General features: G+C 40.9%; 1 protein-coding gene and 1 long non-coding RNA gene across 2 annotated transcripts in view; one reads left to right on the forward strand and one right to left on the reverse strand.

Annotated features, from left to right (window-relative positions):
- The first annotated feature begins 419 nt into the window (after positions 1–419).
- The window catches only part of reck (reversion-inducing-cysteine-rich protein with kazal motifs), a 98,605-nt gene continuing 71,872 nt past the window's right edge, over positions 420–27,152 (forward strand). Inside the window, exon 1 of the mRNA XM_026180915.1 lies at positions 420–775. Coding sequence (XP_026036700.1) covers positions 703–775 — 73 coding nt within the window. The 5' untranslated portion in view covers positions 420–702. The remainder of the gene's footprint in view (positions 776–27,152) is intronic.
- Positions 14,199–14,735, reverse strand: LOC113029896 (uncharacterized). The gene is made up of 2 exons (XR_003273513.1): positions 14,404–14,735; positions 14,199–14,310 (listed from the first exon to the last, which is right to left on the reverse strand). It is a non-coding gene; the product is annotated as an uncharacterized LOC113029896 (long non-coding RNA).

The raw sequence follows: 27,152 nt of genomic DNA on the forward strand, positions 1-27,152 counted from the left end.
ATATATATATATATATATATATATATATATATGTGTGTGTGTGTGTGTGTGTGTGTGTGTGTGTTATTGTAAACATTCATTAAAGTCTTTCACTGTACTAAGAGTAACTTATATTATATTATATTATATTATATTATATTATAATATATCATATTATATTATATTATATTATATTATATTACTCATATGGGTAGGCAGCCAGCGTCTGTAATACAAAAACTGCTCATCTGCCGGGACCACTCAGCTCGGAAACGCCAAAAACTCACTGAAATCCGACATTTTTCTTCAGTGAGTTCATTCTGAGATTAAAGTCTTTTATGTCAGATTTCTGCCTTTTTCTCTGACTCGTGTTTGATGACCTCAGTAGTTCTAAAGTCCAAAGCTGATTAGGAGTACTGACTGCTAACAGACTGTGCCTGGGAGGTACTAGTATAGACCTTTATGTGTTTTTCGCTGAGAAACATAATAACAGTGACAGTAAACATGAGGGTTAAACTGCAGCATACACTGAACAGACGTGGAACATCTACTTAACCGGACTCCGGCTTCAATCTGCGCATGCTCTCTGCGGTCGCCAAACCTGGGGTTGTGGACACAGGGAGGGATAGAGAGGGCAGCGAGAGAGCGAGCGGCGACCCAATGAGCAACATGTTGCATTTTCTATGTCTTCTTTTCCACGATGCACTTTAGGATTTCAATAAGATGCGTGTGTGTTTCCAGATAACCAGTTTCCTTCTCGCCGTAAACTTTTACAGCCGGCCAGTGCGAGCTCAGGGTGAGTGTGTGCCTTATATTCTTAAACTCGACTAACTCAGATGTTCGTCTGCTTTAATGTTGTGCTGAAAAAACACTGACTGTGTTTATTCAGTGACAACTGGCACAACTGAGATGTACTAAGACTCCACTTTCTTCATATTCTTACAGCCGGATACTTTAATGTGGGTAAATTTAGATACCACACAAAGTCGTCATTAGGTTTTATTCTGAAACTTTAAAGTGTTTGTGTAAACGTCCAAACGTATGATTACGGTTCACTGTTGATAAATAACAAAGGTTGTACTGCAAGCTACCGCCCACCGAGGAATGTGTAAGTGTGGAAATAACGGTTTAAACACTCACACACACACACACGCATTTGGAAAGTTGGAGCTCCACAGTGATTGGAGATTTTCCTACGCGACAGGATTTAGTGGTAAATGTTGGGCGTGCGGCTTTTCCGATCATCTGAATAACTTTAATATTAGTGAAAGCATTCAGGCGGGCGTTAGCTTTACCCTCCTGCGAAACGCGACGCATTGAGTTGACGTCCTGTTTTAAATACACAGAAGCCTTCGAGCTTTTAAGGACAAAGATCAAAGTTAATCTAAACTCCTCCCAAAATGTATCCTTCTGTCATTTATGGATATATGCTTTCAAAAGAGCAGATTTGTTCCTTGTGCGACAAATTACAGGAAGGAAACGGGGCGGACATAGCGGGTCGGGTGGGCGAGTTAAAAGCGAATGTGACGAGCAGTTTAATGTGTATATACAGAGCTGCTAGGAAGAAGTCTGTCTGTGCTTTATTTATCAGCAAAATCACTGTTCAGCTCGGCTCCTATAAATGTTCCCCAACACATGTGTACTTTAAATAAACAAAATGAAAATGTAGTCCTGAGTTAGGTCTCTGTCTGTGGTGAGAAGGGCACCACAGATGCTGTTTGAATAAAAGAAAGAGCCCATGTAAACATGAATGAAGAGCCAGTCATTAATGCTTTTCATCAACTCTGTGGAAGTTAGTGAGTGTCTTATCTAAAGGGACTCAACTAGCAGTGTGTGAACTGGCGAGCGCTTTGATGTTCAGTGCACATGGGTGCAGGATGTGGATTTGCTCTGGCTAAATATCTGTTTTTTCACCGCTTGCACATCTGTCCTCAACATGAAAGAAACAAAAGACTTAGATCCTCATTCGGGGTGCATATTGTTGGGCAGGCTGGCGACAGGAATAAGGCTCTCGCCATGTGTTATAGTGATGACCGGCCTTTAGTTGATACTGTTTTCTTCACACTTTGTGTAGAAATTCCACACATTATATTTGCTCTGCTGAGTTTTTTGCAAAATTTCTCTCGTCTGCTTGCTTGATGTGATTCAGTTGTGGAGGCTGGCCAAGAGAGAACGCATCTGGAACCAATTTGACTCCACGGAGCCCGAGGGGGAGAGGAGGGATGTAAATGGCAGCCCTTTTCTTTCCATGTCCACTGTGAGCAGACATGGGCCTGAGTCTCCGAAGCTTAATTATAGTTTGGTGAACAGCAGATTAAAGTGGAGCACACAGAGTTGCATTTCTTGGCCGGGGTTTGGAATATTGCTGGATTGACTCAGAAATAGATGGTTTCACCCAAACAGAAAAACATTTTTTGCTTTTTGTCAGACTAAAAAATCAAAGTTTAAAAAAATGAGAAAGAAATCCAAAGAAATGATAAAAGTAAACAAGGTTTGATTTGAGTTTAACAGGGCAACGATCTGTTCTCAAAACATGTAGCAGGAATTATCATTTTATGTTGTATCGATCCTTTCCCTGCCGCTTATCCTTTTAAAGGATTGTGGGGGGTCTGGAGCCTTTCCCAGTCAGGTGAGAGGGTGGGTACACCCTGGACCCTGTCTGTGTGTGCTTGTTTGTCTGTGTCTATATGTCAGGTCGGGTCTTACACTCCACCTCTCTGGGTACATCTCAGGCCTTCCAAAGTATGGAGGCCTATCTCCCCTCACCACACTCCCTGCCGGTGACTGATGCCCTCAGGGGTCCGTGCGTTGGTGGTTCTTGGTGTCCGGGGCTGGGCGCTCAGGTGTGTACCAGCTCACTCCCGGTGGCTACTTGGTGGGGCCTGGTGCCTGTTGCTCGGTCAGGCTTCCTCCGGGGTGCGGGGGGCCCTCGGGCCTCCGGCCTCTGGGCCTGCGGCTCGGTTCACTCTGGCACAGCTGGCTGCCGGCAGAGCCGGCGGGCACACCACTGCAGCCCCCTCTGGCTTCTGCTCCATGGCTACTGGGTGCCTCCTCATCTGGGGATCTCCTCAGCTCCTCCCAGGAGGGTGGCATGGATGCCCCTCCAGTGGTCCTCCTTCGGCTCTCGTACTCTGGGGCCTCTGGATGTCTGGGGCCTGGATCTCCTCCATGCCTGCTTCATGCCCTGGGGGGCGGGGCTACGGCTCTCTACACCCTCTAGCAGATCGTTACATGTGGAAACCATTTGAATACAAGCGCGCTGATCCACACAGGTGTGCACTGTCCATAGACACAAACTACACCTCTATTGGTGCTATTTCCAAGCACATTGTGCGCTGTCGGTCCTGCTTGCTGCACAACAACATTCAATATTTAGTATTTACTGCTGTTTACACTCAGCTAGATTAACGTGATGGTGTTGTGTTTAGTATGTTGCTCTGTTTTTTGCTTGTTTTCTCTTAAGTTTCCTTTCTCACTGTCCCTCTTCCCTTCTGTTGTTCTTTTCCTTCCTCTTTCTCTCTCCCTTTCCTATCCCTCACTCATGTCTGTCCCGTCTGTAACAACTGAAAATAAAATAAACAATAACAACAAAGGTCGATCAAATGGACCAATACGGCAATGCCATGATGCTCCATTTGGCAAAGTAAATCCATTGGGTCTCCTTGTTGGTCTTCAGACAGCAATTCTGACGGCTAAAGAACCAAATGGGACAGGCAAAAAAGAAAAAGGTGACACTCTGCACTGGTTGCCAGTGTGTCACAGGGCTTTGGATTACTTTATATATTATCATGCTTTTTACAACTACATGAACGTACTATTGCTGTGTGATTCATTACTGAAGGTTACTCTCCACACCAACACCAACTAGATTTAAATCTTAATATAAATGAGTAACAGTAGGTGGACATTAGGTAAGGCTGCACTTTTTGCAGTGATCTCGTATAGAAAACTATTCTGTGTGTATCTAAAACAGGTCCGCAGCTCCGAACTGTAGTAAAGGGACCTCTGGCTGATACGTTGGGTTCGTGTCGGCTCGTAGCTGAAAACTAGCTTTACTTTGTTGTGTGGGTCAACTTTGCTAGCAGAGACAGAGAGAGGCGTTGAAAGGCTGCTGCAACGGAGCTTATTGTTTCAGAGGAAAACACGAACACAGCGTACAGTCGAGTCTTAACAGCTTACTCACAGCTGGGCCACACTGCCCATCAGGCTACATTCTTTAGGGCGATGCCTGTAACTCTCTGCCTATTGCCTTCTTATTAAATAATTTTTTGAACAATAATTTTTAAAAATATTTCTTCACATCATTATGCGGCTGCAAGCAGAGGTGAGACAATGGCCGCGAGATTGAGACACGGGCATTTGAGCCTCTTAATGCGTGTTCTGTTTTAGTTTGTACTGGCATGGAATTACCAAAAACAGAGAGGGGACAGCCGAACATATGAAACAGGAAAAGACCGCTGTGTAATCCCTTTATTTCAACAAAGTAACTGTACTCTGAATACCACCTTTTTAAACTGTAACAGAATACAGTTACTCGTATTTTGAATACATAACAGCGGTACATGTATTCCATTACTCCCCAACACTGCAGATAGTTACCCTAGCCTCACTAACTTCATGTCTTTGGGAGGAAGTAGTACACAAACACAAGGAGAACCTGGCCTGATGAGGGAATTGAACCCATAACCTTGACACTGTGAGGTAACAGTGTGAACCACCATGCCATCCGTTATAATTCATGCCATCATACATTTTTTCTTAAAACCCTCACTTTGATAGTTCCAGCATTCCCAGTGTTTTGCTTGGACAGAGATGGCTGACCCCCGTACTTTGCTCCCCGAGACTTAGTTGAAACCACATTGCTATCAAAGGCAGCAGCAGCATAGCTGTAGATTGTAAACACACATTTTCAGAACAAGAGAATGAATCTCAGAGTAACACATTATGACATTCATATGTAGGGTGTCATTAAATACCATTTGGTTAGCAGCTGTATCGCAGATCTACTTCCTGTGCACCTACAACCAATTTCTAAACTCTTTAAAAGTTGTATTAATGACTTTCAAATCATTTTGTGTAGTGACTTTGCACCAGTGCAGGCAGGAGGATTTTGTGGTTGATTCACTTGCAGACAAAGAATCCAGCTTCAAGGTGCAGCTCCATTTGTGCATCTTTATGCTTCAGTAATCAGGCTAAACAGCAGTCAAGTCTAAAGACAAGCAAGCTACTCCAAGGCAACCTAAACAATTCAAGACAACTGACATGCACACAAAGTGAAGCGGCCAACCAAAAGTACACACTACACCCTATTTATGTTACCTTAACGTTTCCTCTTTATTAGCTGAAAGATATCCCACACGACATGCATGCCAGTTGTAACTCCAGGAACAGACATGCAGTTATCCTTTTACATTAAGTCATGATTTCTGCCTCCAGCTGGAAACACACTTTAGTACGGGGCCTTTCTTCGTCAGCAACTCTTCCCATTCCCGTCTTGTCAATGAAAAGAGTCATAAAGTTGTGCTTTATGTCAGACCACTTAGGTCTTTCCTACAATATTTGCTGAAGCAGGTATTCCTTGGAAAACCTCCATGAGAGATCAGCCATAGACTGGACCTATACTCAGCAGTGACATGCAGATGTGATCCTTTTGAACTTCCCTTAGGAAGCAGGCAGGAAGGGAGATGTCTTTAATAAGAAGAGATGATTGGGAGCAATGTTCCCTGTAATGTTTCATGTGTCTGAGCGAACACACAAACTGAGCGTCCCTTGGACCGCTGTGAGCGACATCAGACGTGTGCACTGTGGTCACGCCAGCATCCAAGTTACATGTTTATTAAAGTAATCAAATTACAGCATTTACATTTATGTTAGACTACTTTTAATTAATGCTTTAGCCCACTTACAATGAAAATGAAAACAATCTTCTTCATGACCTGTGCAGCATGTTAACACTATTGGAAGGAAAAATAACTTGAACTCCAATTTTGAAAGCACAACTTTATTTAAAAAAAAATAAAGCTCTGACTTGTATTATGAGTCTGTGGTCTGGGAGAGAGTCTGTAACTCTGTCTGCAAATACAGTAAATACTGACCAACGTTGGGCAATTAATGATATAGTTACTTCTTCAAAAAAGTAACTGAGTTATGCAAACAAAGTGTTTTGCAGCTGTTTACCTAAAAATGCAGCCAAGGTGTTTTTAAACAAACATTTCAAACTATTTACAGAACAATCAGCTGTTCTGCATCAAATCTGATGCCACACAGATTATTTGTGCTGCTCCAAAAAATAATTTCTGTCCACTATGAGATGAAGGAGAACAACAGCCTGATACCTGCAGGCCTGACAGCAGCAGATGTGTCACTGCTGTAACACCTGTAACACTCAGCAGGCGCCTCATTGTTCTGACACAACAACACTACTGACTACACTACACACTAACTACACACTGACTACACACTAACTACACACTGACTACACACTAACTACACACTGACTACACACTAACTACACGCTAACTACACACTAACTACACACTGACTACACACTGACTACACACTAACTACACAAGATTAGCTTTGTCCGTCAGTTGTTCCGTCTGTCCTGCTCACATCTCCAATGGTTGTACACGTTGTCATTAACGTGGCTTCACTCCACATCAGCCGCTTTGCTAAAACACCGGTGTCGCACATAAGGACGCTGTCACAGCCTGTCAGCGACGTTGATTAGCTGCGTATATACGAATGTGAATTGCATCAATGGCTGGACTGTGGGATAAGGTGGCATCGTTGTAATCCCATACTTGAGCAGCCAGTCACTGACTAACACTGCAAAAAAGAATTGTTAACGTATTTATTTTAATTTCAAATCAGGTTAGATTTGTTTTGTGCGCAATGCAGATTTTCTGTGCGCAGAGACGTGCCAGCAGTGCGCAGCTTAGAGGGAACACTGATTGGGGGTTAATGCTTCTAAATCATTGGGGTCTTTACATGGCTTAGTGGTTGTTGTTGGCCCAGACAGGCATTAACCCTTCCACTGCTGCTCTGCTTTTTGCCACTTTCAGTTTGCTCCATGTCTCTTCTGACTGTTTCTCCTCATATTTAGAAGAGTTAAGTTCCAGCTTTTATTCTTCCTGTCAAATCATCCTGGACTCTGTGGCTCCATTAAGAACTAGGCAGCCTAAAGCTGAGCCTAATGACAGAACCTTTGCTGTCAGAAGGCAACGTCACCGAGCAGAACATCGGTGGAAAAAAAGATGAACTGCAGGTGTCATTTCAAAGTTTAAACCACTGCTGGCATCACAACCAAACATGTTGCAAACAGGATTTCTGCCGACAGTCATAACTGTCCTCGTGTGTTATTTAACACTTTTGTTCTTAATACTCCACATAATGTCTGTTTGTACGCCTCTCCAGTCATCTTCAGTGCTTCCTTATTGAAAATGTTTCCACCACCAGGGCTGGTATCACAGCTCCATCTGTCTCTGTCCCTGGCACTGCTGCTTTCACTCAGTTTAAGCCTTTGATGCTCTCACTTTTAGAGGAAATGGTTCACCATATTAAGCCCTCAGGTTCGTCCTGTGATCCTGTCCCTAACAATTTTTTAAAATAAATTTAGCGTAGTATAGGGCAGTCTGTTCTTACCATTATTAGCAGCAGTCTGTTCTCTGGTGAGGTTCCTGCAAAATGCAAATGTGCAGCAGAGCAGCCACTGCTTAAGAAGCCTGGCCTTGATCACGCTGTCCTGGCTAATTACAGACCTATTATAAGCTGCATTTCCTTTATAATGTTTTCTAAATATTTATTTGAAAAATATTTTCTAGATGAGCACCAAATCTGCATCAGTAAGGGTCTCTGACAACATCCTTCTTGCATGTGATTCTGGTAACCACGTTGTTCTGGTTCTGCTTGATTTAACCGCTGTCTTGAACACAGTAGACCATAACATTTTAAAATCTCGATTACATTACTCAGTGGGCACTTAAATGCTTTAGGTCTTTCTCTATTCTCTACCTTCTCTATTCTGAATCATCTGCTGCTTCTCTGGCATCCCAAAGGGCTCAATTTTAGGGCCACTGCTCTTTCCGTTATACCTGCTTTAAACTTTTTACATTTTAATGAAAATAAAATAGAGGTGGTGGTGTTTAGAGCCAGTGGTCCCTGTCAGTCCTCCTCTGTTGATTTGGGACCCCAAACCAACAGAAGTATATTCTAAACCTGTTATTACTGAGCTTGGTTATAAGTTGAAAAGTCAAATCAGAGCTGTGTTCAGTTTTTATCATTTAAAGCGATTGGCAAGGATGAAATCGCTTCTTTTTAGGCAACACTGGAAAACAGTGATGCATACTTTTATGGATTACAGTAATTCACTTTGTGTGACAGTCAATCAATCGTTATTCTTGCGTCTGCAGCTGGTTCAAAATGCAGCTGCATGACTTTAACAGGAAACAGGAACTCGTGAAAGAGAGCACATAAGCCCTGTTCACTGCACTGGCTGCCTGAGTTCATTTTAAAAGTCTTATATTTGTTTTAAAATGTTCTCACAGTCTTGCTGCAGCTTACCTCTCTGAGCATCTTCATCGCTACATGGATGTCAGATTCTAAGGTCAGCTGACCAGCTGCTCCTAGAAGTACCAAGATCCAGGAGAAAGCTCAGAGGGGGCGGGGCTTTCTCTACTGTTGCACGTTAGCCAGGCCACTTTTTAAAACACATCTTAAAACCCATTTTTATTTGTTGGCTTTTGACCTTAGCAAGACTTCACTTTTCTTCTTTTTTTTTACCTTTTAATTGGTTTGTTTTATATCTTATGCATTTTTATTTTGTAGTTCCAATGTACAGCACTTTGTGTCAGTTGAGTTCATTTTAAAGCACTTTATATGGTATGGTGTTGTATGGTATGGCATTATTGGATGTGTTAACATCTGTTAACTATAGCTTCCACTTAACAGAGAGCATTTTGCAGTTCCTCTTCATTAAGACTCTAAGCTTTAACAATCGAATTAAGGAGTTTTTGTGTATTTCCAACTACATAGTTTTTACAGCTCTCATATTCACACTCCTATTCAACACTTTTATTTTAGCTGTAGAAGCAGCAATAGCTGTCTCGATCTCAAGCTGTTCCCTTCTTGCCTTTAACTTACATTTTTCAGTGCCTAAGGCTTTTCTTTGTGTCAAGGATGCTGCATATGCAAGCAGAACAGCACACTCTGCTTCCTCTTTCTGCTGTACAAACAATATGGATGAAATTTGATGAGCAGCCACCATCTGAGCTTCTTGCAAAACTGAGACCTGATTTCTTTTCAGCTGGTGTAGCTGTCAGTGACACGCTGTCATCTGGGCTCAAATCTTCTTGATGCTGTTTTCAGCTTCAGTTATAAAGCCACTGAACTGCTCCTCTTTTAGAATAGAATAGAATAGAATTCAACTTTATTGTCATTGCACATGCACAGGTACAGGGCAACGAAATGCAGTTTGCATCCATCCAGAAGTGCTTTAGTGATATAGATATATTACAATATATATTAGCAATAATATAGATATGTGAGTATATTACAGAAATGGGTCTATTATGGTATGTTATAATGTACACGGTATGAAGTATGTTGTGAATATTCTATAACTATAAGTATGTACAGGCTGTAGTGAGTACAAGCTATGTACAGGCTATGAACAGGATATAAATATGAAAAACTATACAGAATATGAAATAAATAACTTTACAGAATCTGAGATATACAGCTATACAGAAATGGGAACTATGCAAGTTGTAAACAGTTGTAGGGTTAAAAATTATCGAATGTACAGAATGATTATTTACACGGAGCTATACAGTAGTGCAGTTAAGATAAGTGAGGGTGTAGATAGTTTCTACAGAGGCTATATAAAGTGCTAGTGGTTGTGAGTGGTGGTTCAGTCCATGTTATTATTGTGTTTGAGGGTACAGTTGTCCATTGTGGGTGTGTGTATGTTCAGTCCATGAGTTTAACGTGGGTCAGATGTCAGGAAGCAGAGTTCAGGAGTCTGACAGCTGTGGGGAAGAAGCTGTTCCGGTACCTGGTGGTCTTAGTCCGGAGGCTCCTGTAGCGCCTCCCAGAGGGCAGGAGGGTGAAGAGTCCATGTGATGGGTGACTGGGGTCTTTGATGATTTTCCCAGCCCTTTTCAGACACCGCTTCCTGTAGATGTCTTTTATGGCAGGAAGTGGTGCTCCGGCGATGCGCTGGGCAGTTTTCACGACCCTCTGCAACGCCTTCCGGTCCGAGGCAGAGCAGTTCCCGTACCAGACTGTTGTACAGTTGGTCAGGATGCTCTCGATGGTGCAACGATAGAAGTTCACCAGGATGTCTGAGGACAGGTGGTTCTTCCTCAGAGTCCTCAAGAAGAAGAGGCGCTGGTGAGCCTTCTTGACCAGCTTGGAGCAGTTGGTCGTCCAGGTGAGATCCTCGGAGATGTGGACTCCCAGGAACTTGAAGCTGCTCACACGCTCCACAGCCGTCCCCTTAATGTGGATGGGTGGATGTGGGTCAGCATTCCTCCTGTAGTCCACAATGAGCTCCTTGGTCTTCTCGGTGTTAAGCAGCAGGTTGTTTGTGTCGCACCACTCAGCCAGACGATCCACCTCCTCCCTGTAGGCGGCCTCATCGTTGTCACTGATGAGGCCAATTACCGTGGTGTCATCTGCAAACTTAATGATGGTGTTGGAACCATCAGCAGGTCTGCAGTCGTGGGAGAAGAGGGAGTAGAGGAAAGGGCTCATCACACAGCCTTGTGGTACACCGGTGTTCATCGTGATTGTAGATGAGCAGCGGTTATCCAGCCGGACATGTTGGGGGCGGTTGGTCAGGAAGTCCAGTAACCATTTGCAGATGAGGGAACTGATGCCCAGGTCTGTCAGTTTCCTGATGAGTTGTGAGGGGTGGATTGTATTGAATGCTGAACTGAAGTCTATAAACAGCATTCTGGCGTAGGTGTTGTTGTTGTCCAGGTGTGAGAGGACAGAGTGCAGTGCGATGGAGACTGCATCCTCTGTGCTCCTGTTCTGGCGGTATGCAAATTGGTGGGGGTCCAGGGTGGGGGGGAGACAGGATTTGAAGTGTGCTAGGACCAGCTGCTCTAAGCACTTAGTGATGATGGGGGTGAGTGCTACTGGGCGGTAGTCATTGAGGCAAGATGGGTTGGAGTTTTTGGGTATCGGGACGATGGAGGTGGATTTGAAGCAGGCCGGTACCACAGCGTGGGCCAAGGACAGATTGAATATGTCTGTGAGCACTCCTGCAAGCTCCCCAGAACACGCTCTGAGAACACGCCCGGGGATGCCATCAGGACCTGCAGCCTTGTGGACATTGATCCTGCTCAGCACCGCTCCTACATCGGTGGGGGAGAGAGTCAGAGGTTGGTGGTCTGGCGTCACGTCTGCTTTGGTTGTGGTTGTGGGGTTCCCTCGCTCAAAGCGAGCATAAAAGTTGTTGAGGTCGTTGAGGAAGGAGACATCAGAGGATGCGGGGGAGGGTTTGGTGGTCCTGTAGTCTGTGATGGTCTGGAGTCCTTGCCACATGCGAGATGGCTTTTGGACTGAACCAAAACATGTGGTCCACATTCTTTCCATCTTCTGGCAACACATGTGTTTGCACATGTGAATTCTTCATGTAGTTCTGAGAAAATATTTAAATGCTCATCGGGTGGCTGTAGCTCAGGTGGTAGAGCTACAGCCACCTGATGGTGGCTCTAGCTCTGAAGGTTGGTGGTTTGATTCCTGGCTTCCCCTAGTCTGCATGCCAAATATCCTTGGGCATGTAGACTTGGGCAAGATACTAACCCCAAGTTGCTCTCCGATGCATCCATCGGAGTGTGAATGTTAGCTATAAAGCACTTAGAATGATGTGCTGGTGTAAATGAGTGAATGCACAAGTTGTGTAAAGTGCTTTGAGTGCTCAGATGAGCAGAAAAGTGCTATGTAAGAACCAGTCCATTTACCATCAACGATGTCATTAGTCCATCAATTGTATTCATTTTCAAAGTGGACCAAAGCGTGGACCTTTTTGTGTTTATGTGCCTGCCCAGCTGTTCTTCCAGACCCTTCAGGGTTTACCTTTGTGCCCCCTTGTGGCCAGTCACACTACTGCAGCTTGGTTATCTGGAGCTAGACTCTTGCATGCCTTCATCCTTTTACACAGCTTCTAATTTAACAGGTGTTCATGAAAACATGGTCTATGACACAAAGGCTCATTGGCTCATTTTATTAGAAGCTGAGTAACGTAATGAGGCAGAACACTCAGAAGCAGGATGGTTTTACTTAATGTAGTGGCTTATCTTCTTATAGTATATGAATTCCCGCTTACTTGGTTGTTTTGCTTCCACCATGATAAAAATCACCCTTCCTGCACAGCTTTTTCTCTCTCCCAGTTGTACTTCAAGATCAGTTAACCATCAAAAATCTGTTTCTGCATAATTCGCTTGCTTATTATGCACCAGTCTACTGTTGTGTACAGTGCTGTCGCCCGCTGTCTATTTTTGTTTGTTTTTCTTCAAAAATGACCTCTGACAATAAAGCCTCATTTCTGCTGTTCAGTACCAAAGATGTTGAAACTTTTACAAATGATGCCAAATTGCAAAACTCTTAGCCGTGTCTCTAATGAAACCTCTGTAACTTTGCTCTGCTTTACTTCAGCAGCATCAGGTAATCATGTTCTTATGTTGATTCATGTTTTCTTCAGTTTTTGATCTACTGCAGAACTGACTTTATAAAGCCAGGCCAGGAACAACATCTTCATATTTTTCTGTCTCTTATCTTCAGTTACTTTGACACAAAGGCATCTGCTGTGGTGCTTACACCTTCGATGAAGTCTCACAAGTGTCAGCTTTGTTTTTATACATAGATATGGAAATGTAGTGATAAATGATCATAATTATAATATTTCTGAGTGTCTGAGTCAAAATTGAACCAAATCGGGACCTTGTGAATCCGAATTGAATCAGTTCTAGAAATCAGTGACGAAACCCAGCCCTAGTGATCAGTCCCTTACAGTATGAATCACCTGTTGTTGTCACGCTGTATAAATAAAATTGAATGGAAACATTTAAGATGGACAGGTCCCAGCAAGCCAAATGGAGTGCAGCTCTGACAGTGGCTGATTGACAGTAGCTCAATAAGACTTTCAGTTGGCCTAAAAGTGATTCTGGCAAACCATCAGTCGACTCAGGAGGGGAAAGCAGTGCTTTACTCACATTGTATGCAGCGGCAGTGGGATGCTGCTGACTTCAACAGAGGATATAAGCAGGCTGTAAAAGGAACACTTTAAAGATCTCCGCAATCCCACTGCTATACCCTTTGCAATGGAAGCAGAGTCTGGGGATCTTCTGGTTGCATGAGCTGGACGAGGTAGCCAGGGTAAGGAAAGTCTGGGCTTCTCTTCTCAGACTGCTTCCCCTGTGACCTGAAACCAGATAAGTGGTGCAAAATGGATGGATGGATGGATGGATGCACGGATGGATGGATGGATGCACGGATGGATGGATGCACGGATGGATGGATGCACGCATGCATGCATGCATGCATGCATGCATGCATGCACGGATCGATGCATGCATGATGCATGCATGGATGGATGGATGGATGGATGGGTATTTCACATTAACCTGTCACCTCATCTGCACCTTATCTACAGTGGTTATCATATTTACACATTCGGCTGGTCATAGATAAATTAGCACAGGTGTATTGTTTTGACTGGGTCCATAATGAGCTGAGATTATCCTCGTACTAACAAATTCTCATATTGGACCCACTTGGTGGATTTAAATGTCGTCATGTTTACCGACACAGACATGCTCTGTTCCAAAGCTGAACTTTTAGCCGTTTGGTGGTGTTTTTGACAGGAACTCTTGAAAAGGAATGTCTGCCCTTCGGTAGACATCAGTAAACAATGGCATCTGGGCAGTGGATTAAGAGCCAGATTTCTTCCTCCTCTCTGGTGCTCCTCCCCTGGGTGTCGCCCAGGATGCTTTAGTTTATAGACATTTGTCAAGTAGAAATATTGCTGTTCTAACATTTCACCCTCTGCTTGTGCCTGTACTTGTTATGTCATTTCCTGATCCATACACACATGATACACTCAAAAAGCAATGTATTAGACATTATGTTACGTAAGGCCCAAAATGGCCTCCGTACAAGAAAGTAGTAGCTCTAATATTGACCAGTAACGAACCACCACACGCACACTGTAATGGGTTACACAAGATTTATTTGTTCTTTCTCCGGGTAAAACTACTGGCTGAAGACACAACTCTGGCCAGGAATCCAAGGCCCAAAGCCACCGCGGTCAGGGTTGTTAGCCTGGTTACAAACAGGGGAAAGGTGGTCACTCGGAAGAACAAGCAACCAAAACGTATCAATCCTGCAGCTTCCTCAAAAAGGCTTGCCACCCACCTTTTCAGGCCTGACTTTGTTCGAGGCTGGGTCTCCACATCACATCCTGGGAGCTGGAACTTCCCCAAAACTGGTCCAGTTTCCTTGTCAGGGGCACAGAGAGTCTCCAGTCCAGTGTTTGTTTTCCTGCCTTCCAGCACATCCACTCACATCCCAATAAGAATGAGTCCTCCCTCCAACATCCTCAGTTTATTTTAAAAGCAAAACCAGGCCAGGTTAAAAATCTTTTCCATTAAAATGTGCACACTTCATCCTGGATCTTCGAAGCTTCCCTGCTTCACCAGTGTCCTACAAAAAAAAAAACAACGACAACCCCTACTTCCTCTTTCCTCTCCCCTTTATAGAGAAGGGCTCCAATCCTCCCCAATCAGCTGCTCCCTGTATTCAACTCCAAATAGCTGGCAGCTGGACTAGAGTAGAATCTCCACTCCCACATGGGTGTGGCCCACACCTCGCATCAAACACAAAAAACACCAAAGCATGCAATTAATACAAAACAAAATCTAAAGAAATGCCAACCCAAAAGCTTAGTGGGGGATTCTCTCCATCCTTTTCCACCATGCTATACTCTGTAACAATTACTCATTACTTTAATTTATAGTAATGCAGTAGGTTATTTAATTATTTACTTGAAAAAGTAATTTGTTACACTACTCAACGCATTGCTTTGATTTTACTTACGATTTTAAACTTTAGGGATGTAAAAACATTTACAGGTATAAATGGATGCTACAGATACAGCTCCTTTGAAATGACAGACTCACGCTACCCTCCTATCATACTGACTTTATTTTCTCTGTAGACAGTGTGTACATATTAAGGGTGTAAAACTATTGCAGTGTGAACTCGTGCTTTTAGATATAGAAACTGTAGTAAGAGAGAGCGAGACAGGAATGATTTCAGCTGGATTTTTATTCTTATTTCCACATATAAGGAGACATATTTGGACTTACATGTGTGCAAACATTGTCAGTTATGAAGTTTAACATATGTAGATACTTACACCCTCTGAGTGACGATTACAGTAATGCAGATGTTCAAACCCAAACAAACTAACTTTGTCTCACTGAGAAAACAAACTGAAAACCTGCAGATGAAGAAATTGACCTGCAGGCAGAACTGCAGTAGCACTTTCAGTAAATCTATGACATTTTGCAAACATCTGTACATTTTGTTCACAATGTTCTCAGGAACATTAATGAAATAACAGTGTATACCTGTTTCACATTTTCACTGCCTAACATCTACTCCTACTAGCAGCGAGTGAGAGATCAAATGAGTATTATTTAGTATGATGAATTAATACTGAGCCAGCTGAATTTAGCTTTCTGGTGTGTCCCTTCATAACAGTCCCAGGTTCTCGTGTTGCCTACCCTGGTTCAGAATGATTATTACTAACACAGGCATGGTGCTAAGAATAAAACAGGCCCGTGTGCATGTTCAAACATTTTGTATACACCTTTGTTTTTGTGCAGAATAAGAAAGTTGAATGAATAAATTCATCCAATTCTGTTGTTTGAGGAGGCAGACGTTTTCTCCAAGCTAATCTAGAAGTACATTTCTATATTGAGTAATAGACAAACCATTTTTTAAATTCCACCTCATGAGGATATTTTTTTTTCCAATGCATTGGGCAGGAAGGAATATGATGCATTTGCTTCCATGTGTGGGCTGCAGCAAACACAATCATGTGGAAAGGTCTTTACGTATCCTCTGCCAGAACCTCTGCACAGGCATACGGGACCACATAGCATGCATGTAGTTCTCAGTGGAAATGCCTGAGCATATGCTTGACTCTGCGTGCCTCACATCCTTTCTTCTGTGTAGTGTGCTCCATGGACAGTTTTGTATTGTATGAGTTGTAAGTTCAGGCTTTTAGTCATTTTGAAGATGTTTAAGCCTCTTTGTGTCCAAAGGTTTGATCTGGATTGATTGATTGATTGGTAATTTATTTCAACATGTGAACAATATACAAGTACATTTAGAAAAGAAATAAGAGAGAAAAAATATACTATACAAATTACATACAAAAAAACATTCTGATTAATTTACATGTTGAAAGGGAGTGGGAAGAAGTATACACTTATTTAATCCCACCCCTTTGCCATAAATTATCAGTGAATATTTAGTCAGCTTCCTTACTGATATAATTTGTAATAAAAATAGTGAACAGATTTCTGATATACTATATACTATAATATCACATCATGAATTTTTTGTTTGTTTTTAAATAGAGACATTCACTTAATTTAAATATTTTCCTTTTCTTTATAGATCGAGAAGATCATATTTTTATAACTCTTTTTGAACAGTTTTATGTTTGGACATTGCTTTAATTCCATATTCAGTTTGTTCCATAGTTTCACTCCTTGAACAGAAACACAAAAGCCTTTTCTTGTAGTACGAACCTTCCCTGTTTTGAAGTTACAAAAACCCCTTAAATTATAACTTCCTTCTTTCAAAAAAAACATACTCTGAATATTACCTGGCAGTTCTTTATTTTTTGCTTTGAATAGAATTTGTGCTGTTTGGAATTTCACTATATCGTCAATTTTCAATATTTCAGACTGCAAAAATAGTGAGTTTGTATGTTCCCTATAACCTGCATTGTGGATGATTCGAATTGCTTTCTTTTGAAGAGTAAAAAGTGAATGTAATGTGGTTTTATAGTTATTGCCCCAGACCTCTGCACAATAGCTTAAGTATGGTGAAACCAGTGAACAGTAGAGAATATGAAGTGATGTTCTGTCGAATACCTGCTTTGCCTTGTTTAGTACTGCAATGCTTCGTGATACTTTGGAATGAATATATCTTACGTGAGCTCTCCAGTTAAGTTTTTCATCTATTATTACCCCCAGAAATTTATTTTCACTGACTCTTTCAATATCAACACCATTTATTTGAATCTTTGCATTTGTATTTAAACTACTATTTCCAAATAACATAAGTTTAGATTTATTCAAATTTAATGATAATTTGTTTTTATCAAGCCAGAACTTCACTTTACTTATTTCATATCCTCCAATAAATTCTGCTGATCATCACCAGAGCAAAAAATGTTTGTATCGTCAGCAAAGAGAACCATTTTTAATACTTTGGACACTTTACAGATGTCGTTAATGTACAAGTTGAAGAATTTTGGACCCAAAACTGACCCTTGGGGTACACCACAAGCAATGTCCATACATAAGGAGCAACCACCATTTATTTTCACAAACTGCTTTCTGTCACTTAAATAACTCCGGACCCAATCTAAAACTACCCCTCTGACACCATAACGTTCCAGTTTTCTTATTAATATATCAGGATCTATAGTGTCAAATGCCTTTGTCAAGTCTATGAATAACCCAGCCACATATTGCTTTTTGTCTATGGAATTTGTGATGTATTCTATTGAATCTAATAGTGCCGATGATGTTGATCTGCTTGATCTGAATCCGTACTGACTCTAAGTGAGTAGTTTATGTTTATCTATAAATTTTTCCAGTCTGTTTTTAAACAGTTTTTCAAGAACTTTTGAGAATTGAGGTAGTAAAGAGACAGGCCTGTAGTTTGTGAAATGGTGTTTGTTCCCAGATTTGTATAGAGGTATAACTTTTGCTATTTTCATTCTGTCTGGAAATCGACCAGTTTGAAATGATAAATTACAGATGTATGTAAATGGTTTTATAATAGCCTCAATGACTCTTTTAACCACTATCATATCAATATCATTACAATCCAAAGATTTGTGATTTTTACATTTTTTGACAATTTCAAGAACTTCATTTTCATCAACGGCTGTGAGAAACATAGAATATGGATTTCTGTCAATCAGTGTATCGGGTTTTTCCTGTGCTTTCCCAGGATGAGTGATTGTTCTTGCTAAATTTGGTCCAGCAGTTACAAAGAATTCATTGAGACTATTTGCCACAACATCCATATTGTATTCTTCATGATCATTACAAATGAAATACTTGGGATAGTTCTTTTGTCCAGTCCCACATTTTATAACACTGTTCAGGATTTCCCATAATCTTTTATTATTATTTCTATTTATATCTAATTGCTTCTGTTGGATTGTAGTGTTATTTTATGCCATGTTATACCCCGAATTAAAGATTGTGAATTATTATGTAGTTTAGTTTGCATTTTCCTCCTGAATTAGAAGAAGCTGATAACTATTACATTAGCTAAACTGATTTGCATTACATTAAACTGCTGACTTGTTGTGAATGAATGACATTGTTTTATGATGCATTATACTGCTGAGTTATAAGAAATACTGTTCGCAGAGAGTTATAGTCTTATTTGTCTGATTAGAAGAGAACATGCTGGAGTTTTCTGCCCCATCTCAGCAGGAGCAGATAAACAGGGAGCCAAGGTCGTAGCTTAGACGCCGTGTGAGAGAAAGCATGCGAATGTTTAGGCTTTTATGATAAGGTGGAGGCACCAGAGGCTATAAAAGTTTGAGCAATGCTCCACCATTTTGAGATCAGAGGCTGTCTGCATACAGTGTCCATCTCCCACGCGTGTGATCATTAAAATCATCGTTTGACTCAACCCGGCCGGACCAGTGTTGTTATTGTGGTTTTTTCTCTTGTTTCCATCCCCAATTTTGAACTCGTAACAGTTCTTATAGTATTCCATTTTACTAAATCTAAGTATATTAGTTAACCTATTTTTATATCTTTTGTATCTGATTTCAGCATCTTTAGTTCTCGTTCTTAAGAACTCTCTGTATAGAGCATTTTTCTTCATACATGCATTTTGCAGACCTTTTGTTATCCATGGACAGTCCATATATTTCTGTTTCCTACTATATTGCTTTATTGGACAGTTGGTATTGTACAGTAATGTAAATATTCTAAGGAATTTATTATAAGCACTATTAACGTCCTGTTCCTGATATACTTCACCCCAGTTTTCCTTCAATAAATCTTTTTTAAATGCATTCATTCTTTCTTCTGTTCTTACTCGTCTTACTCTTTTTTACTGTCCATTTTATTGATCTTGTAATTCCTATCATAGATTGTAAAAATTGGCAGATGGTCACTTATGTCGTTAATCAGGAGTCCACTTACAGTCTTATTTTCAATGTCATTTGCAAAAATGTTGTCTATGAGAGTTGCACAATGTGATGTAATCCTGGTAGGTCTAGTAATTTTAGGGAATAGGTTCATACAGTGCATTGTGTTTATAAATTCCTCAGTGGTTTTATGTTTATTTGGGTTTAGCAAATCAATATTGAAGTCTCCACAAATGAAAACTTTTTTGCGAGCTATTTCAATAAATGTTTCTTCTGTCCAGTCTTTAAATGTCTCAATACTACTACCTGGAGCTCTGTATATACAGCTAATGATTACATTTTTACTTTTTTCTTTACAAATTTCAACTGTAATACATTCTAGTACATTATCAATCACCATCGTCATCTTTTCCACCACATTAAATTTCAAGGATTTGTCCACATACAAGGCCACTCCTCCTCCTCCTTTCTTTCGCCTAGTCATAAATGTGAATTCATAACCCTCCAGTTCAAAGTCTGTTCCTTTTTCCATATTGATCCAAGTTTCTGATAAGGCAATGACACCAAATGGATGTGAAAACTGGTTAAGATATTCTTTGATATGACTAAAATTAGCATAGAGACTTTTACAGTTAAAGTGGATAATTGATAATTTATTCTCAGTTTTAATCCTCTGATTGTAGTCTTTATTTGTATAGTAGCAGCAATTGTTATTGTTAGATGAGAAAAAGTTGTTGTCTGGATCTATTTCATATTCCAAGTCATGTGTATTGTGATCCATATAGTTAAATGTTTTCAGTTCCAATTGATCATATTCTGCAACTGTCTGACTGATGCAGCTGATTCTTCCAGATGTATCTGAGTTCTTCCTTCCAGTGTGTGTCATAAGTGAGTGTGTGGTTGTCTGTTACCTTGTTTGCCGTCCAGATCGTGTTGCTCACTGATATTTTTCGAGATCCGCCATATTTTTAATGGTCAGAACTTTGGCTTCCTCTGGTGATCCGTTTAGTTTAATGAATATTTTGCAGTTCGTCGTCCAAGTACCTTGGATTTTTCCCAGCTTCTTAAGGTGTCGCGCTTTTTTGGCTATTTCAGCGTTGTGTTTGGTTAGATGTTCATTGATAAAGACATTAGATCCTTTTAATTTTCTTCCTTGTTTCAGCAGCGTAATCTTGTGCTTTCGATTTACAAACCTTAATATAATAGCCGGTATGTTGCCATTCCTCCTGGGAAGAGGGTGGCATGCTTCGACAGAGTTACAGTCCAGGGCAATCCCTTTGGACCGCAGGAAAGCAGCCACCTGTTGTTCCGTGGAGCTAATGTCAAGCTCTCCAGGTTCCTCATTGCTGTCAGCGGTCACTGCCTGAGCGTATGACCGGGGTTTAATATGGAGCCCAGTGATGATGACGTCGTTTATCCTGGAGTATTGTTCCAGGTCAGCGACCTTACTTTCCAGGTATGCAATCTTTTTATCTTTTTCGGCATTTTGGATGCGGAGGAGCTTTACCTCCTCCACAATTTCAATGATATTTTTCTGCTGCAACCTGATAGTAGAAATTTCCTCCATTATGAAGTCAAGGGACTTTTTAATGTCCTCGACTTCCTCAGCTGTCGGTGTCCTCTTCGGCCTCATTTTATCTGGTTACCCTGGTAGCAGGTTCAGTCAGCTGATTCCTCAGTCAGCTGTTAGCCTGGTAACGTGTTGGCTAGCCTGCAATTACCTCGTTAAAATGGATGGAAAAGATCTCGCTACCACTTTGTGGTTGGGAGGAAGATTGAATCATCATTTTTATTAATAACGTATACATTTGTTGTAACTATTACCCAAGTAGGTATTTCTAAGTTGAATTGACTGGGGTTAAATCCAGCTGATCACAGGCTGTGCACAGAAAACCTGCTGGATAGAAATGACTGTGAGTTGTGACTCTTTCCCCACACTGAGACACCATAATAAGACACTTTGTAAGCCATATAGGACAACTTTCTGTGGTAAAAACATATTTCAATTATACGAACTTTAGATTATAATCGTATCACAGTTAGTCGACTAAAACTCAAACTTAAAGAATTTAGATGCCTGAAGTCGTCAGATGTAAAAGTATTTGGACAAACACACTTTTGTAATTTTAAATCAAAAGGGTTGCAATAACACACATACACAGACACGCACAGCTTGGTCTTCATGCAGATCTCACACCTCGTGCTCCTCTGTCCCATATCTGTGGCATTTACGTATTATTTGGCTGCAGCACTTGCTTCAGTACTTGCTAGAGCAGGTCACCTACTAACTTGAAGGCTGGTGGTTTGATCCCAGTCTGCATGCCTGGATTGCTGGTGTGAATGGGTGAATGTGCAAGTTGTGTAAAGCACTTTGAGAAAAGCACCATATAAGAACCAGTCCATTTACTTGGAGAGTTCAGGTTTCAAAAACCAGTTTCAGGCTTTATTGTTAGTTTTAATGAAGGTTTTTGTTTTTATTTTTTGTAATTCATATTTACAGAGCTTGTGTGGGATACTGTGATCTTAGTTGGTGTGAGGGAGAATTGTGTTTTAGCCATATTACAGTCCTAATGATTTCACACAGCAGAACAGTCATTCTCTCTGTTTTTGTAAATATTATATTTAGTATTTTTCCTTTATTGGATAGAGACAGCAAAGAGGAGAGAGAAAGAGGGAGACGTGCAGTAAAGGTCATCTTTAGTAGTTACGTATGTATGGAAACAATAGCAGTGTGTTTAAAATAATAATCATAAAATAAATAAGGAAACTTCATGGGAAGAAGATACATTATTGGCTGAAAATCCTTTTTACACAGTTTATTTTAAATGGCAACTATTTTGAGTAAAGACTATAACAAATATAGAATAAATATTAAACAAGGACAAAAGCGATGATAATCATACCTTAGTTTTATATTTGGTTACAACCTGATTTTTTTATTCAATCAGGAATAACATAATAATCTCAAAGCAGCTATAAATCTGTGCCTGAGCTGAAGTAGGCACTTTGCCCTTCTCCAGCTGAGGACCATGGCCTCAGACTCTTGTCTTCACACTAGGGTGGGGTCTGCTGCAGTGTGGGTTGGAGGCCCCCACCCGATGAAGCCAACAGAACCACATCATCTGCAGATAAGAGGAGATTCTGTGCAGTTAACTTTCTTTTTCTGAATGAAGTTGATATGCTACAGCAGCGGTCCTCAACCCCCGGGCCTCGGACCGGTACCGGTCCGTGAGTCGTTTGGTACCGGGCCGCGAGAGTTGAGGCTCAGGTGTGAAATGTTTGGTTTTCAGGCTTTTATTGGTTTTCAGCGTTATTTTGTTATCGTTTTGATCGTTAACTCGGTTTTCCTGGGTCTTTTCCCGTGTGTTATGAATAAATCTTCTTTTTTTGGTACCAGTACCGGTTTTATTTTGTTGTATTTATCCGCGACACCTTAAAGGCCGGTCCGTGAAAATATTGTCGGGCATAAACCGGTCCGTGGAGCAAAAAAGGTTGGGGACCGCTGTGCTACAGTGTATTTTATTCCAACTGCTATTGAAGTGAACAGTGTGGCTCTGTGGAGGACTCTGGTTCCTGTGTGGATGCGAAGCTCAAATTGGGCCACCGCTTAACAGCCAGCCATCAGCCCTTCCCAGTCCCTCCAGTTATTACATCACCTGCCATTGTTTGCAAAATCTGTGTGTGTGTGTGAACAAGAGTTTATTTGTTCTGAGGTCATTAGGCCAAACTGTGGACGCAGCTTTAGAAATACTGAGAGGACGTATAACATCAAATGTACACATTCAAAGAGAGAAACAGTTACTGTCCAGTAAACCTAAAGGACACTTCATCATCATCATCATCATTTCAGGACAGCCACATAAATCACACTTTAGGCAAGGCAAGTTTATTTGTATAGCACAATTCAACAACAAGGTGATTCAAAGTGCTTTACAGAGACATTAGAAACAAAAACAAATAAAAAGCAGGATTTAAAATTGAATAAAACAAGCAAACAAAAACTAATTAACAAACAAACAAAACAGTATATAAAATCAAAACAGATAAAATCAGAACAATAGATAAAATCAGTAGTTAATATAAGTTTTGAAATTTAAGCTTAACTAATTAACAAACAAACAAAACAGTATATAAAATCAAAACAGATAAAATCAAAACAGATAAAATCAGTAGTTAAATGTAAGTTTTGAAATTTAAGCTTAACTAATTAACAAACAAACAAAACAGTATATAAAATCAATACAGATAAAATCAGAACAGTAGATAAGATCAGTAGTTAGTGTAAGTTTTGAAATTTAAGCTTAAAAGTGTGGATTTGGTGCTTTATTCAAATGCAGCTGAGAACAGGTGAGTCTTCAACCTGGATTTAAATAAACTGAGTGTTTCAGCTGATCTGAGGCTTTCTGGGAGTTTGTTCCAGATATAAGGAGCATAAAAGCTGAATGCAGCTTCTCCGTGTCTGGTTCTGACTCTGGGAACTGATAAAAGACCGGATCCAGATGACCTGAGGGATCTGGAAGGTTCATACTGGGTCAGGAGGTCACTGATGTATTTTGGTCTTAAACCATTCAGAGCTTTATAGACCAGCATCAGAACTTTAAAGTCTATCCTCTGACGGACAGGCAGCCAGTGTAAGGACCTCAGAGCTGGACTGATGTGGTCCACTTTTTTGGTCTTAGTGAGGACTCGAGCAGCAGAGTTCTGAATGAGCTGTAGTTGTCTGACTGATTTTTTAGGTAGACCTGTAAAGATGCTGTTACAGTAATCAAGCCTACTAAAGATGAATGCATGGACTAGTTTTTCCAGGTCCTGTTGAGACATCAGATCTTTTATCCTTGATATATTCTTGAGGTGATAGTAAGCTGACTTTGTTATTGTCTTAATGTGTTTTTCTAAGTTTAGGTCTGCATCCATCACTACACCCAAATTTCTCGCCTGGTTTGTGGTTTTTAGATGTATAGATTGAAGTTCTCTGGTGACCTGTAATCGTTTTTCTTTGGCGCCAAAGACTATTACCTCAGTTTTGTTTTTGTTTAGCTGGAGAAAATTGTGGCACAACCAGTCATTAATTTCCTCACTGCATTTACCAAGAGCCTGTACAGGGCCTCGGTCTCCTGGTGACATTGTGATATATATTTGTGTGTCATCTGCATAGCTGTGATAGTTTATTTTGTTGTTCTTTATAATCTGTGCCAGTGGGAGCATGTAGATGTTAAACAGAAGGGGTCCCAAGATGGAACCTTGGGGAACTCCACATGTGATACTTGTCTGCTCAGATGTGAAGTTACCTATTGATACAAAGTATTTCCTGTTTTCTAAGTATGTTTTGAACCAGTTTAGTACAGTTCCTGAAAGACCTGTCCAGTTCTCCAGTCGTTTGAGTAATATGTTGTGGTCAACTGTATCAAATGCTGCACTGAGATCCAGTAAAACTAGGACTGACATTTTTCCACTGTCTGTATTCAGACATATGTCATTAAACACTTTGGTCAGAGCGGTTTCAGTGCTGTGGTTCTGTCTAAAACCTGACTGGAAGGCATCGTAGCAGTTATTCTGTTTTAAGAAGTAATTGAGCTGTTGGGAAACTGCTTTTTCAATGATCTTACTTAAAAATGGGAGATTTGAGATCGGCCTGTAGTTTTTCATTTGTGTCTTGTCAAGATTGTCCTTTTTCAGTATAGGTTTGATTACAGCAGTTTTTAGTGGTTCTGGAAACACACCTGATAATAAAGAAAAGTTGACGATCTGTAACAGGTCTGACTCTAAAGTCTTTGAGACCTTTTTGAAAAAACTTGTTGGCAGGACATCTAAACAGCAGGAGGAGGAGTTCAGTTGACCTAAGATGTCCTCCAGGTCTTTGCTGTTAATCGGGTGAAACTGTTTGATGGTGTTTAAACAGTTTTTTGGTGGACACAGTACATATCCTGGATCTGCTGTTGATGTACCAATTGCTTGTCTAATTTTTTGGATTTTGTCTGTGAAGAATTTGGCAAAGTCATTGCAGGCCATGGTCGAATGAAGTTCAGCTGCCACTGACACAGGAGGGTTTGTTAGCCTGTCAACTGTAGAAAATAAGACCCGAGCATTATGGCTGTTTTTAGTGATGATGTCAGAGAAGTAGGACCTCCTTGCATTCCTCAGTTGTAAATTATAATTGTGAAGTTTCTCTTTATAAATGTCATAATGAACCTGGAGGTTTGTTTTTCTCCATCTGCGCTCAGCTTTCCTACACTCTCTTTTTTCATTTTTCACCAGTGTGGAGTTTCTCCATGGAGACTTTTTCCTTCCAGAGATAACCTTCACCTTAATGGGAGCAATAGTGTCCATTACATTTAACATGTTAGCATTGAAGCTATTGATGAGCTCATTGACTGACCCTCTGGACAGGTCAGGTGTTAATGGGAAGACCTGGTTAAAGATCTCACTACTGTCGTCAGTTATGCACCGTTTTGTGATCACTGCTGTTGATATATTTGTGTGGGCTGAGATTTTACTTTCAAAGAAAACACAGTAATGATCAGACAGGCCCACATCAGACACAGTAACCTCTGAAATGCTCAGGCCCTTGGAGATCACTTTACCATGAAGGTTGCAATTTTTAGGCTACAGCGCAGGTTTGAACTTTACTCAGCAGGCTCTCCACATCACACACTCACAGCACAGCTCCTCTTTAGACACAAGTGTAAAAGACCCGCACACACAAAGCTACAGATCATTTGTTTCACGTCTGTCAGCACACTCACTTTCTTTCACATCTCATCATGCCTGCCAACAGTGGTCATTAAGGAGGGCGCAACAAAAGGAAGCTACTGGCTGGTGCAGGGGTGTACACGGATTGAAAGACCAAACAAGGCCATGGATACAACAGAATGTACTTCTCATCGTGTTTTAAACACATGCAGTGTGTAGTCACACACAGGCTGTGATGAATGCAGTGTCAGTACCCCCCGGTTACTATAGTTCAGCTGTGAGGCAAGTACTTATTCTAGTATTTAGCTGAGTGATACACATGAAAGCTTTCAGCCATGTGTGTAGACAAGATGGGTTTGTTTTTACACAGCACTGGAAATAATTTTCTCACTTTTAGTGTCATTTTTGCACTTTGAAGTCTGTAAAAGAAATGAAATGATTTGAATAATATGCTGTGGCCTTCATGTACGTCAGATCTCATCTGAACTGAGCACCTGCACAAACACACTGCACTAACTCATGTAATCCCAACTCTTTCAGGCAAAAGTATTTTTGGACAAGATACTGAAACATAAATTACTGTCCTCCTAGCAACTGCCAAACCCAGACTCATACGTCAGATGGGAAAGGGTGATCGGTCACTCTGTTATTCTCGAGAGCACAGTGGCCACGCGCTTTATTCCACTGAACCTGATGCGTTGATGGGCTTAGCGATGTAAGGGTTGGATGCAACTGGAAACCAGTTCCAAGCAAAAGTTCCGAAGCACACTTAAATACTCACATCAGTGCATAGTGGCGTCTGCTTCATCTCAACCAACCAGTTTAATGTATTTGCATAGCATGAAGGTTAGTGCAACAAAGTCACTCTGAGATTGGAAAGGACGTGTCAGAAGACGTCATCGTCTCATGTGGATCCAGTTGAATCTATTGTACTAACATAGACCGCTGTCAACCACTTTCATGTAATCCAACAAATAGTAGAGCTTCCCTTTGTTCACATTCAGGACTCTTTGTCAAAGTAGGTCAGTTGTGTTTTTTTGAGTTTGTTCTC

Source organism: Astatotilapia calliptera, chromosome 9 (genome assembly GCF_900246225.1).
Source record: "Astatotilapia calliptera chromosome 9, fAstCal1.2, whole genome shotgun sequence".
Lineage (NCBI taxonomy): Eukaryota > Metazoa > Chordata > Actinopteri > Cichliformes > Cichlidae > Astatotilapia > Astatotilapia calliptera.